The 14761-nt window shown below is 42.8% G+C and overlaps 1 protein-coding gene across 1 annotated transcript; it reads left to right on the top strand.

Annotated features, from left to right (window-relative positions):
• Positions 1-135: 135 nt before the first annotated feature.
• FLRT3 (fibronectin leucine rich transmembrane protein 3) lies at positions 136-13486 on the top strand. Its single transcript, XM_015411389.1, has 3 exons — positions 136-190; positions 7814-8552; positions 11405-13486. The coding sequence occupies exon 3, from the start codon at positions 11457-11459 to the stop codon at positions 13404-13406; it is 1950 nt and encodes a 649-aa protein (XP_015266875.1). The 5' UTR covers positions 136-190; positions 7814-8552; positions 11405-11456; the 3' UTR covers positions 13407-13486.
• The last annotated feature ends 1275 nt before the right edge of the window (positions 13487-14761 follow it).

Below are 14761 nucleotides of genomic sequence, written 5' to 3'. Positions count from 1 at the left end.
CGCCCGCCCGCCCCGCTCACTCCGCCTCCGAGCGGGAGAAGGGACTGCATCGCGGAGGCGGCGCTCCTCCCGGCTGTTGGGAGCTGCGGCGGCGGAGAGCGGAGGGTCCCGGGGTGCTCGGCAGCCCCGCCGTGGGATTACTGGCGTTTCCCGGGGGGATCTCTCGGCCCTTTTCTCCAGCCCGCTGGTGGTAAGTGGCTCTTTCGGCTCCCCGGCGGCGCACAAGTTTGCGCTTTGGGTCCCCCCGGCTCCGAGGCGCAGGGATGTGCAGGGAGAGGCAGGCGGGGAGTGGGAGGGGGGCGCGGGGTCGGTGTGTGTCGTGCAAAAAGGAGCGATCGGTGCCGGACCAGGCGGCGCAGGATGCGCGCACACCGGGGGCCAGAGGCAAGCAAGCCGGGAGCCAAATGGGAGAGTTTCAGCCTTTAAAAATCGAGCTCTTCGCTTTTGCAGGCGTTCCTCTCTGCAGAAGCGGACAGCAGGCTTTGCTCTTGCGCTCCAGGGCAACGCCGAAAGTCGCGCCGCGCGTCCCCCAGTGGGGGCCGGGGCTGTGCATGTGGCATGTTCCCTTCCCGGTGCCTTTTTCGGAAAGGGCGTAAAGGGACCTGGCATGGAATGAGCCTCCTGCCCGGGAACGGCCGGCTCAGATCTTGCGTTGCGGGAACTTTTTTGGGGGGATTCATTTGCGAAGAGCAAACGAACAGCTACACCTAGGCTCCGAAGCCTGTACTGCGACTCCCCGAGTCTCGGACTTCGGGGTTAGACGCTGTGGGTGCCGCCTAGCACAGAGCGGATCAACACAGAGACACACACACGCCGTCACATGGCCTTCCCTCGATCTAAAGCCCAAAGTCCACTCTTTGGCCCCATGCAGTTGTGTGTCCTGCATCACAAAAGCCAATAAATCTGGGGAAACTGGAGCAGCTAAAGGTTGAGAACAGAAGAGCAGGGAGGCGTTGGGGGGGAGCGATTGCTATGCTGGATATTTAAAGCCAGCTGTATTGTTGTAGCTGTATTGTTCACTAGGGGGTTGGGGGCTTTTTTTGTCCCTGCAAAAACCTGTTGATGTTTAATCTCTGCCCGTTAGAAACGCAGTTAGAAACAAAAGCCCGCGATTGGTGTTTAAAGAAAACGATGCGATGGAAATGCAAACCAAAATGGTTTCAAAGGGTGCGGGTATACCACAGGCCCACCAAAAAAAGAAAAGATATTTTGCAAATGCTAGCACAACTGCCCAATAGTCGTGTTTTAAGGTTTTTCTTCATATTGGCTGGGTTTTTTTATATAATGTTACCCTGTATCGTATTTCATTCACCACCACCTACAAAAATTGTTTTTAAGGAGATATGGATCGCTTAATAAGTATTGTCCTGTATTGTGCAATTTTTCACTGTGGATGCTTTATGTGCACATAGGTTGCTTTTTCTTTTGACCTGCAGTTTCAGTCTGACCAAAATTGTGGTTTATGGCTGTAAGCAATGTGGGGGAATGAATCAAAGCCACTAGAACATAATGCAGTCTTGTCCTCGACATGCATTTGCCGGTGAAACTTTATAATGTGAAACCACCAAAAAAGAAAAAAGAAAAGCAATATATGCTTTGAATTAAGTGCTGCGTTTAAACTGTAACTTTGTGATTACAGGAATTACTGCAGTCATCAAGTTGCTGTCTGGGCTCTAAATAAAGCCACTGTGTTATATCTTCAGCATTACCCATAGATACTTGATTCCCCCCACCCCCAAATATTAGCAAAAAGGGACTGTCCTGTGTGTTCCTGTCTTTGTAACACTTATAAACCTACAGCAAAATTAACATTATTTCCGCAACTGAGCAGTGTTGGGGATAAATTACAGGTTTTCCCATCTTCTCCTCCTCAAGCAGTTCAAGTCATCCTTTTTAATAATAAATGGTGGTGGTTTGACTATTAAGTGAAACGTTGAGAAAAGTTTAATTGAAATTTGGGATCTATCAGACTTGAACGTACTATTAATTATGTCTAGCCTGGTTTCCTGCAGGAGGCTCTCTTGCCCAGGCAGAAGACGTTCAAATTACAGTGATAACAAGACGACTTGCATATATGAATTCTGAACAAAGCTTTTAGCCAGATCAAAAAGTGGATCACTCGAAAGCAATGTGTTACTTGTGCCACGGAAGCCTGGATGCTGCGGATTTTGCTTCCCAAGGCACCCTGCTTATGTTAATTTACCTTTACTAGGGATAGTAACACCTTAAAAATTAGAATAATTTGCCTTCTCCAATATTGCAGGTGTGCCAAATTTGAGAATGCAGGCTGTAACACCAAAATAGAATTTTCTTTCTGTTGAAGTATATTTCAGTAACTATTTACTTTTTTAAAAAAAAAAATTCCCCTTCAATTCAAAGTTGCTTTCCAGTTCTGTGGTCATTTTCCTTCCCCCTTAAGGGATTGTGGCCACCTTCTTAACGCCAAACCTTTATTTAAAATAGCAAAGAGATCTTCATATTCTATTTAAAAGCACATTTCCCCCCGGAAAACAAGTCCAACAGAATGAAGTCACTGCTAGAAGTAAAATGCGTTTTGCACAGCAAATCCCCCCCCCCCCCAACCACCTTTGGAATCCTCCACTGTTCTCTCACCAGAAGCCTTTGTGATTAAAGCAGAGAAACTGGACAGCAGCATTTTCTTTTTTTAAAAAAAATCAGACTCGCAGCTCTCTGTAAAGAGATTTCTTGTGGAGTGTGCTACCCCCCAGCGGGCAGAATTTCTCTGCTGCAAACACGGCGGTCTTCCCCACTCAGACACAAACGGTGCTGTCTGAAAAGCAGAACTAGTCATGCCTTTTGGTTTTATGCTACACTTTTGACTCCCCGCCCCCCCCAAACAGCTGAAAAAACGATAACCTGAGATTGTTACTGGTTTCTTCTACTGTTTCAGTGCTTCCTTGAAAAACTAAGGAAAGACTGAAATGCCCACAGAAAAAATTAAAATGTTTTTTTCTTCTTCGTTGCTGATGGGGAGCTATTTGCAGTGTTTGACTCAGTATTTCTAACACCCCAGTTTACATGGGAACATGCTCCACTGATTTCGGTGGAACATACTTCCAAGTGCGTGTGTTTGAGAGAATCAGAGTGGCTAAACTGTTAGAAAGGGGCACTGTAAGAATGGATGTGTAGAAAAAGGCCACTGTTTAGGTGCCGTTTCAACCACCAGTAATGAGATATGTAAACAGCTGTTATTAAAATGTGAGCTGTCCTCTAAGAGAGGAATTACACCAGCATCATCGGAGCAGGAGTAACTGTTATACCCAGCAAAGAGGAAGTGGGCATAAGAGTGGGTCTCGGCCAGGGCAGAGAGGGGCAAAGAATACATTACAGTCTACTCGGGTAAACTATGCAAAAGCAAGGGGTCGCTCTTAAACGCCCAACAGGCCCAGTGATTGTTCTGCAGGTGCCACAACGTTGGCTTTTATCAGTTTTGCAGCGACACGGGCGGCTCTGGCTATGTCACAGTGGAGAAGCTTACTTCAGAGTAAACAGTCCTAGGACTACAGCTTCACCGTGCAATTCCATTTGATTAGCAATCAGGCTTCTGGACCCGGCAGTACAAAATGCTATTTTTCACTCCCTACAACAAAAGGGCAAATGGTGTATTAGCATGCATACTAAAGGAAACACTTAGGGATGCCAGCCTCCAGGTGGGCCCTGGGGATCCCCTGGAATTCCAACTCATTCCCCGTCTACAGATATCAGCTCCCCTGGAGGAAAGGAGGGTGGACTCTGTGGCCTTGTACCCCACTGAGGTCCCTGTCCTCTCCAGGCTCCCTCCTCAAATCTCCAGGAGTTTCCCAACTTGGATCTGGCAACCCTAAGTTTACAATACTTTTTTGTTGTTGTTGTTGTTCAGTCGCACAGTCGAGTCCGACTCTTCGCGACCCCATGGACCAGATCACGCCAGGCCCTCTACAATACTTACACCCAATTAGAAGTTCAGTCGTCAATGCCTTCTCATCTAGAAGCCCGACATTTATTTTTTCATTGAACAGTTGCATTACATCTTTACTGTCTGCCAGGGAAGAATGCCTGTGTATTCCATAACGTGCCACAGAAAACTCACGTTTACTGGGTGGCTTAGGCTGTGCCAATTGATGCTCGTTGCCTTGAGTTACAGGACCTTAATTTAAAACTCAGACTGTTTACTCCAGCCCTGACGATTGATATAACCAGCTTACTAGGGAGAAAAGTGTAAGCAGGCCTGAATACTGAATTGCAATACAAATGCTAAACGTGCTTATTTCCATAATCCAAAGAAAATGTTTCTGAAAGAAGAAGGGGGTGGGGGCAAAAGAGAGCTCAGGAGTCCACTTCTCAACAAAGCCTCGCATTCCTTTGCTCTCAGGAGGATATTTTAAGCTTCTTCTGCGTGCCTAACGCCGGACAAAAGAATGGGGCACCTTCCTGAAATACTAGGCTCGTGAAAATTGTAGCTACTAGACAGGGTGGCTTAGGGAAGCATTTTGCTGTCACTATCGACTAACCCTGAGTAGTGCACTTAAGAAAACAATGTTCTACACTTTGTTTTCCAGACAGCTGAGTCATGTTTTACCAAAATAACTTTGTAAAGGTTTTTAATAGCAACCGCAGCCCGGGGACAGGCTGACTGTAGGCTGGCTCCTGGAAAGCCGTGCAATCTGCCCGCGGGATCTCAGGGAGACTTGGGCAAGCAGAGACTTTTCTCCGGTCCAGAGAGGAGACGGAGAAATAAATCAAAGGGTTATGCAGAACCGGGATTTGCTGACCAATCGGTTTTGTACAGCCGAGGCAAATTAATTCTAGATGTCATGCCGTTGACATTTATAGCCTGAGGAGAGATATATTTGAATCTGTAGAAGCCCTGCCATGGAGGGCTGCTAAGAATGGATCCACACATCTGAGTCCCTCCAGTGAACACATCTGAGTCCCTCCACAGAATCACACGTTCTGTCTTAATTTTTTTTTAAAAAACCAAGTCTCCGATAAGAACTTCACTTAATCACCCCATCTTTGATTCAGAGTTTGGATTCCTCAATGAGATCCTCTGTTGATTTTGGTTTTTTTTTAAAAATTTTAAATGCTTTTCCAAAATATATTTGAGCAGAACCAAAGTGCTTCTAGTGTACAGTCCCAGGGTTGCATTAAAGCCTTTGACATACAATAAGCTTATATCGTTTAGGGCGGGGTAGCCGTGATGGTCTGGAGCAGCAGAGCAAAGTCTGAGTCCCGGGGCACCTTTAAGGCCAACTAAAACTTATCTAGTGTTTACACAGGTTGCATGTTACCACTGATCAAGGATACGGGAGTCCTACGTGAATGCAGCCCTGTCCCCAAATGTTTTCAGGCATAATGCTGATGGACTAAAAAGGGATACAGTGAAAGCTCCTACAATTTATTAAGAAAACCCTTAATTAGCTGGGGTTTCGGCTCTTCCACTTTCTTCGTGTTTTTTTGTTCAAAATTTAATGTTCTCTTTCAAAGCCATGGGCCCATGAAGCTCCCAACTGGCCATTGTAAAAAACCTGACCGCAGTTCTCCGTAACAGTGGGGGATATTTCTCTTTTCATCCTGCAAGCTCAGCTAGAATGCCTTGAAGTCAAGGGAAGACGTAAAGGAGGGCCCGAAGAGAGAGAGGCCAAGAGAGGCAGCGGGATTTCCCTTCTGTATGGATAGATCAGGGTCTTGCCTTCATTATGCAAACGCATTGTTTTCAGCAGCAGCATTGGCTATAAAAGGGAAGTGCAGGATATCAAACTAAATCAAAACTAAAGAAAACTGTTCTCATTTCTCAAAGAAAGAAGGGGGGGGGAGCTCTAGAAAGCTTAATCCACATTTCTGAAACAGTCTTCCTCACTCCCAAGGAGGTTTGTTTTATTTTATCCTTTTGTTTTGATGCAGTTTTTTTTTAGAAAAGAGATTTAAAAAAAGCTTTAGTACTTTCATTTTAATCCAACATTAAGACAAATACAATGGGGCAGCGTGAGGTGTTGAATGCCAAATAGTCCCAAAGGGGGATTTTAAACATATGGAAAGTGGAAAAAGTTTTCTGTCTCCAAAAAGAGGTGCAGGGCCATACTCGATTGAGACAAGAGGCTCAGATATTGTATAGGTCCATTTTCAGTGTTTGCATGCAGTTTTCCCTGCAAGACAACTTTACAGGAAATCCTTGCTGTTTAGTTAATGACTTTTAAGTGGCTTTATTTTTCCATTCCTATACAATTCCTCCATCTTCTGTCCTTCCACCAAATACCCTGTGTGTGCTAGTGTTACTTCAAGCTACTTTTCCTTTGCCCAGACTTAATACAGATCTAGACTAATGTTTCTTGTGCAGGTTAGCTAAAGTGGATTATAAACATCAGAACCTCATGGTTTCTCCAGTAGACAGCTGGGGGTGGGGGGGATAACTGCTAGCTATTTGCCAGGCTAAAGATTTATTTATTCTACTTCAAGCGATAATACTTTATCAGTGCTGCTTCTTCTTCTTCTTAAAAAAAAGACACCCTGTCTCAGTACCATATGCTCATACATATGAATTACGGATTACAGTGAATATATCTCACAGATTTATTGTCAAATGCCAAAACTGTAAGTAAACTTTCACCTAGAATTAACTCTGTATGCTTAACTTTCCAAATCTAATAATCATATTAATTCTGCACAAATAGTATCTTGTGTCTTTGTCAGAATTATGTTTTATCAAGATTCATATGGCTAACCACAGAAAGGCCAGCATTTTCATGAGACCATGCTCCAATAAGGAAACAAAAGGCAAAGGTAAATACTTGTATCAGACTTCTGAACAGTATACAGTAAGCTAGTAGTATACTGCAGCCACTAAGAGGCCACATTGTTCTCTGTCTAAGAAGCAGAAACTCATGGCTAATTGGAGCCTACCCAATGTGGAAAGAGAAGCAGATTTCAAAGTATACAGCAATCCTAAACATATTTACTCAGAAATAAACTCCACTGTATTCAACAGGGTTTGTTTGCTTAGGGCCGCACTCTTCATCATGGTTTCAGCATTTAGATTTTCATTTGAGAATGAAATATACTTGGCATAAGGATGCCACAACAGTTTCAAAGACCTTTCACAGCATGGCTGTGGTTCTTGGTTTACAAAATAGCCTAGTCACCTGAGCTGTCCAAAAAAAATAAATAAATCAGAGTTACCTGGACCTGGACAGCCAGACTAAACGCATCCCATGTATGAAATTTCACAGAGCAGCTCAATCTTCAGATCTGGTCTGCTTAATAGCGCTGATCCAAAAACAATCCTTCACTTGTCAGGATACAGCAAATGCAATATAGCTTCACTTTCCAAGCAAATTGCTCGTTCTGAAATGCACACGTCTATAATTATATCTATCTGTCTCTTCTTTTGGCACATACCAAAGAAGTAAGTTTTCTGAGGCCTTTACAACAGTAATTGATAGAATTTGGAGGATTGGGTCCTGATAGTGTGTCGGAGACATCTAAGTATTTTAAAGTGCAGGTCTTTTCTTGAAAGCAGAAAACCAGAAACCTATCCCATGAAGCTGGGCTCCAACTTGTTATCCAAAGAGGCATGTGTCACATTTGAAAAACAGTCCCTCCTTGGTCTGTTGATCAAAGCTGGCCTCAACTACTGTTTTGCTTAGCTCAAAAGCTGAAATTAAGACAGCAATATACAGCAGCTTCACATTTTTTGCTCAATTTTCTTTCTCACCATAAGCCTTAGTATTTAAAAAAAACATTGAGAAAGATATGTAAGAGACAGTTAATCACCTCTTCTTGATAACAATTAATTAAGTTTTGCTTGCTTTCACAGGAAACTGAGTGAAATTCCAGAAAGGAAACTCTCCGCCGGCATTAGCATGTCTGTTCCCTCAAAAAGGAAATTCTCCAAATTCAATAAAAACTCTCTACAATAAGTGAGCCCTTGAAATCTACAGACAGAATGAGGAAACGTTCTGAGCCAGAAACTCTGATCAAGTCCTGAATGAACAGGGCGACCCAGCAGGCATGGATTTATCAAGGCACATCTACGGTTCAAAATTTGTACTTGGATGATTTTGGACAGGGGGGAAAAAATTCCAAGCGCCTCTGTCTTCTGAAGAATCCATCATCGTCCCAAACCTTAGCATCATGAATGGTTTTGAAAATGTGGAGCTGAATTTACTATCTCTAACCATGATGCTATGTAGAGGAGCTTGTAAGAATTACAAAGAAGACAAATTTTGTTAAGGGTATTAAACCAAAACAAAAGGATCTCTTCACACAGAGACTTGAACGACGGAAGAGAAACTCCCTTCCCTCTTCTTCAAAGTCTCAGTCCTCCAGGAATCTAAAGCTTTCATTCTCAACAACCTGATGTACTATGAAAAAAAACTTTATGGGAATGTTAATTGAATGTAGTGGGGCCTACCAGGAAAGCTATTCCACCATAAGGATCACTTGAGCTACTACTGTGAAGGAAGCAACTTCCCTCAAGTCAACTGGTCTTTGAAAAAGGGGATTCTCACTGGATTTTAGCAAGCACAATAGGTTATCTCGCATCTTTAAATAAGGTAGGACCAATAAGATGTTTCATTTGTTCATCAACAAGATGCAGGAAGTTATGAAAGAAACTGTAAAATTTGTGTAGATGATAAGTATGGTATGCTGCAGGGAAACTAAGTAAATAAAGTTTTAAGAGATTTGTTAAGTATCAGATAACTTACCAGTAAAGCTGTTCCAGTTATCTCAACCTGTATTTTATCCATTGTACAACCAGATTACACAACCAGCAGAATTTCTCACAACACAATCCTAAAATGAGTTGCACTTTTGTAGGTGATTGCTTCCATGGACTTAGATGTATTTAGGACTTCACTGTTAGCAGCTATATTTTAGTGCCACAAGATGGATAGAAGGCCATTTAATATCGACAAATAGTGTAATATAAATACTATTATAGTATTTGTTCTTTATGATTAAGATGCCTTTCTTACCTAATCCTTAACATAATATGTTGTATTAAATAACACTACAACTAATTCCTTCTAGCTATTCAAAACACTGCAGAAATTATGTTTAGCCTCCCCACCTACCTGCGTTCTTCTGTATTTTCATACCTCCTAAGAACATAAGAGACGCCAATGTTGGATCAGGCCAAAGGCCCATCCAGTCCAACACTCTGTCACACAATGGCCAGAAATACCAGTGCCATCAGGAGGTCCACCAGTGGGGCCAGGACATTAGAAGCCCTCCCACTGTCCATGTGTTAATCACTCTTTGGGTGAAGAAGTACTTCCTTTTATCCATTCTAACCCGTCCGCTCAGCAATTTCATGGAGTGCCCACGAGTTCTTGTATTGAGAGAAAGGGAGAAAAGTACTCTCTCTCTACCTGCTCTATCCCATGCATAATCTTATAAACCTCAATCATGTCACCCCTCAGTCATCGTTTCTCCAAGCTTAAGAGCCCTAAGCGCTTTAACCTTCCCTCATAGGGAAAGTGTTCCAACCCTTTTAGCATTCGAGTTGCCCTTTTCTGCACTTTTTCCAAAGCTATAATATCCTTTTTAAGGTGTGGTAACCAGAACTGCAAACAGTATTCCAAATGAGGTCACACCATTGATTTATATAGGGGCATGATGATATTGGCTGATCTGTTTTCAATACTCTTCCTTTTTTTTTAATTTATTAATACTCTTCCTAATAATCCCCAGCATAGCATTGGCCTTCTTTATTGCAGTCACACACTGTCTCGACATTTTCAGTGAGTTATCTACTACAACTCCAAGATCTCTCTCTTGATCAGTCTCTGCCAGTTCAGACCCCATCAATGTGTATTTATAGTTAGGATTTTTGGCTCCAATGTGCATCACCTTGCACTTGGCCACATTGAACCCCATTTGCCATGTTGACGCCCACTCGCCCATCCTTGACAGATCCCTTTGGAGTGCCTCACAATCCTCACTGGTTTTCACCACCCTGAACAACTTCGTATCATCTGCAAATTTAGCCACTTCACTGCTTACTCCCAACTCCAAATCATTAATGAACAAGTTAAAAAGCAGTGGTCCAAGTACTCATCCTATATTGGAAAATACTCCTATATTGGAAAATTTTACAATTACATTTAAATTACAAGTTCTGTACCATTTCACTGAAGCAGCACCATTAATTTTTCATGTCTCAGTTTATGAAGTCTGTACATAAGGTCAAAGAAGATCACTTTCTGCATTTAAGCTTCCAGCCAGGCTTCTTTAATTATAACTCCACCCAAGTGAACAGCTTGGAACTGCCACGCACGTTTCATCGCTGTTCATGATTAGATACTGAAAGAGATCTAATTACTCCTGCCCATTAACTCACCAACAACCCTGCAAGTCTAAGTAAGGAGAGTTTTGGGAATTACCTAGCTATGAACTTCATTATTGCAGTGTAGGCATGTTCAGATAATAGGGTGAAGTGGCAGATTTTTAATCCCATTAGCCCATGTGATGTAAACTCCTAATCATGTTGCCAACCTCTGGGTGTGACCTGGAGATCTCTCAGAATTGCAACTGATATTCAGAGCTCAGCTTCCCTGCAGAAAATGGCTGCTTTGGAGGTTCAGACTACAGGGCTCAGCTCCCCTGCAGAAAATGGCTGCTTTGGAGGGCGGGCTCTATGGTACGACACCTCTCTGAGGCGCTTTTCCTCCACAAGCTCTTCCCTACCCAGGCTCCGCCTCCAAATCCCCAGGAATTTCCCAACTCGGAGCTGGCAACCGTCGTTCCAGAGAATTATTCTAGTCCAAAGAGCTGTGTCAGCAAGCTCTTCGCATGGAATAGGCTTCTGAAGCTCTTCCTCATGGAAACCGTTGCCAGGTTAACACAAACTGCCAATCAAAGTTGGGGGGAAACTTCAGAAAGGTTCTGCTGAAATGCAATGTAAATACGGGAGGGGGGGGAGACAAGAAAAATATGGGGCATGCTTGGATATGCCTTTCTTATTTCGATCCTGCCTCATACTGAATCAGACCCACTGGTCCATCAAGATCAGTATTGTCTATTCAGACTGGCAACGGCTCTCCAGGGTTTCAGGCAGGGGTCTTCCCCATCCCCTGCTGTTTGATCCTCCTAACTAGAGATGCCAGGGATTGGACCTGGGACCTTTGGCATGCCAAAGTGGATGCTTTTCCACTGAGCCACAGCCCCCTTTTGTAAGGGGAACTGGTTTATAGTAGACCAATCAAGAAACCTGTAAACCAACTAAAATACAAACATTTCTTTCTCTCAGATAAACCTATGTCCTGGAAATTACATTTATGTGGACATTAATGTGTACACATGAACAGAAACTCATCCAACTGTAAATCTTTGGCAGTGAAGAAATGTATACTTACTCCTGACTGGCACTTTCTAGTACTAACCTGGTTAATTTCTTTTCTAGGTTGCTGAAAACCAAACACTGACCTGTGCACAAACCTCACCGCAACTTGACCATGATCAACGTAACTTGGAACTTCATCCTAATTTGGACAAAGATAGGGCTGCTGCTCAGAATGGCACCTCAGCCCGTCAGTGCCAAGTCATGCCCTTCAGTCTGCCGCTGTGACGCGGGCTTCATTTACTGCAACGACCGTGACTTGACATCAATTCCCACCGGGATTCCAGAGGACGCTACAACCCTTTACCTTCAGAACAATCAAATTAACAATGCTGGGATTCCTTCCGATTTAAAAACCTTGATCAAAGTGGAAAGGATTTATTTGTATCACAACAGTTTGGATGAATTCCCTACCAACCTCCCGAAGTACATCAAAGAACTGCATTTACAGGAAAATAACATAAGGACAATTACTTATGATTCACTTTCGCAGATTCCTTATCTAGAAGAACTGCATTTGGATGATAATTCCGTTTCTGCAGTTAGCATCGAAGACGGAGCGTTCCGGGATAATATCTATCTGAGACTCCTTTTTCTCTCTCGAAATCACCTTAGCACTATTCCCTGGGGCTTGCCTAAAACAATAGAAGAGCTGCGCTTGGATGATAATCGTATTTCCACAATTTCGGAGCTGTCCCTTCAAGACCTTACAAATCTAAAACGTCTAGTTTTAGACGGGAACCTCTTAAACAACCATGGATTAGGAGAGAAAGTGTTTGTGAACCTAGTCAATCTAACAGAACTCTCGTTGGTTCGGAATTCCCTCGTAGCGGCCCCGACGAATCTGCCAGGCACGAATCTGAGAAAGCTTTATCTGCAAGAGAACCATATAAATCATGTACCGCCTAACGCGTTTGCATACCTACGGCAACTGTATCGACTAGATATGTCCAATAACAATCTAAGTAATTTACCTCAGGGTGTCTTTGATGACCTGGACAATATAACCCAGTTGTTTCTCCGCAACAATCCTTGGCACTGTGGGTGCAAAATGAAATGGGTCCGTGACTGGTTGCAGACACTGCCAGTCAGGGTCAACGTGCGGGGGCTGATGTGCCAAGCGCCAGAAAAAGTGCGCGGCATGGCGATCAAGGACCTCAACCCAGAGCTGTTTGACTGCAAAGACGAGGATATTGTAAGCACTATCCAAATAACTGCTTCAATACCAAATACTTTATACCCTGTGCAAGGACACTGGCCAGTTTCTGTGACCAAACCCCCTGAAATAAAGGGTCCTAACCTACACAGAAACTACAGAACAACGGTTACCCCGGTGCAGGAAATCATTACCATTGTGGTAAAGTCCGTCAGCACTGAAACTATACATATTTCTTGGAGAGTTGCACTACCCATGACTGCTTTAAGACTCAGTTGGCTCAAAATGGGCCACAGCCCTGTCTTTGGATCTATAACTGAAACAATAGTTACGGGAGACCGGAGCGACTATCTCCTTACAGCCCTTGAGCCTGACTCGCCATACCGTGTATGTCTGGTTCCCATGGAAACCAGTAACATCTACCTGTCAGATGAAACGCCTGTTTGCATAGAGACCGAAACGGCGCCCCTTAAAATGTACAACCCTACCACCACCCTAAACCACGAACAAGAGAAAGAACCGTACAAAAATTCTAATTTGCCCTTAGCGGCCATCATAGGAGGTGCGGTGGCCCTGGTAGCAATTGCGCTGCTTGCTTTGGTTTGTTGGTACGTCCATCGGAACGGGTCCTTATTCTCAAGAAACTGTGCGTACAGCAAAGGCCGGAGGAGAAAAGACGATTATGCCGAAGCCGGGACTAAGAAGGACAATTCCATCTTGGAGATCAGGGAGACCTCTTTTCAGATGATCTCTCTGAACAATGAACAAGTATCCAAGGAGGAGTTTGTAATACATACTATATTCCCACCCAATGGAATGAATATATATAAAAACAACCACAGCGAAAGTAGTAGTAACAGAAGCTACAGAGACAGTGGTATACCCGATTCGGATCACTCGCATTCATGATACTATAGGAAAGGATTAGACTTCCGAAGGATTTATTTCTTATCAAGAAAGGCAGCTTTAAAGGTTGCTACTCTACTGCAGAACACTGGATTAAAAGACTGAATAAGCAATGTATTGTACATTTGCCATATAATTTATATTTAAGAACTTTTTATGAAAAGTTTTCAGATTTCAGGTTACCGCTGCGATTAATGTAGCAAGGATGCCTGGAAAAAAACAATTCTATATTTTAGTATTTTTTAGTAATTTGTACTGTATTTTCCTTGCTAATATTGAAATTACAGACCATTTAACTTTTGTGTTCTACTGAGTAAGATGACTTGTTGACTGTGAAAGTGAATTCTCTTGCTGTGTTGAACAATCAGGACTTTGCCTACATTTGAGATCCTTGTAAGTATAAGCACAGGCCGTTCTCACTTTGGTATTTGTGAAAGGTTAAACCTGGCAAATTGAGGATATTCAGAAGTGGCTGCAAAACGGATCAAACTATAACTCTGGGTAATACTTTATTATCTATAAATGGGACTAAAGTTTTAATAGTCCAGGTGTGCAAAGTAATGGGCAATATCAAGTTTGGCTATAAACATGTTTGTAAGTAAAATCAGTTATCTGGTGGAGATTCCACAAGATGGAGAAACCTAGATGATAATACAAGCACACAGAATCGCCCCAGACGAAAAATGGAGGCTTATTCTTTGACAGTTAAATGATTACTTCTGTTCATGAAACAAAAAACTAAGATTTCCTTCAATGTATAAACAATCCAAAGACTTCCCAACTATTCCAGAGAAGAATTTGCATCACTGGCAGAGACACAAGCTCTAGTCTTTCCATGCTTCTACAGCAAACACTCAAGACGCCCTAAAATATGACACATATTAGATGTATTTCAACGAAAGTGGAGATTTATTGCCCATTACTCTTCCAGTGATTTTGAAATTCCTTCATAAAACGGAAGTGGGGGGAGGACGGGACACAAAATTCTTGATTTGGGCTTTCTGCTTAGTTGTGACCAAGTTAATGTTTAATACTCAAGACACTTTGTTGCCATAACAATTTTCCCCAAATGAAAACCAAAGTGCATGTGTGCGCCCTTTGGTCAGTCTTGTATGTGCCTTGATCCAAAGTTATACGTGTTCCGCATTTAACTAGGAACAAACTTTTCACACACATACACTTAATTATGGAAAGATATTGGTCTTAATGCTGAATAAAATATAAAACTAAGTACAGGAAACTAAGTGCTCTTATTCGCAAGTTGTTTTCTTTTTTTCGTATGTAATCTGAAGTGTATTCAAATACTTCGCTATACATGTGGGTAGGGGTTGAGATAGTACAAGGGTCCCCAACCTGTG

This window comes from Gekko japonicus, unplaced genomic scaffold, assembly GCF_001447785.1.
Source record: "Gekko japonicus isolate JY-2015 unplaced genomic scaffold, Gekko_japonicus_V1.1 scaffold2868, whole genome shotgun sequence".
NCBI lineage: Eukaryota > Metazoa > Chordata > Lepidosauria > Squamata > Gekkonidae > Gekko > Gekko japonicus.
This window is presented reverse-complemented; position numbering and strand designations above follow the sequence as displayed.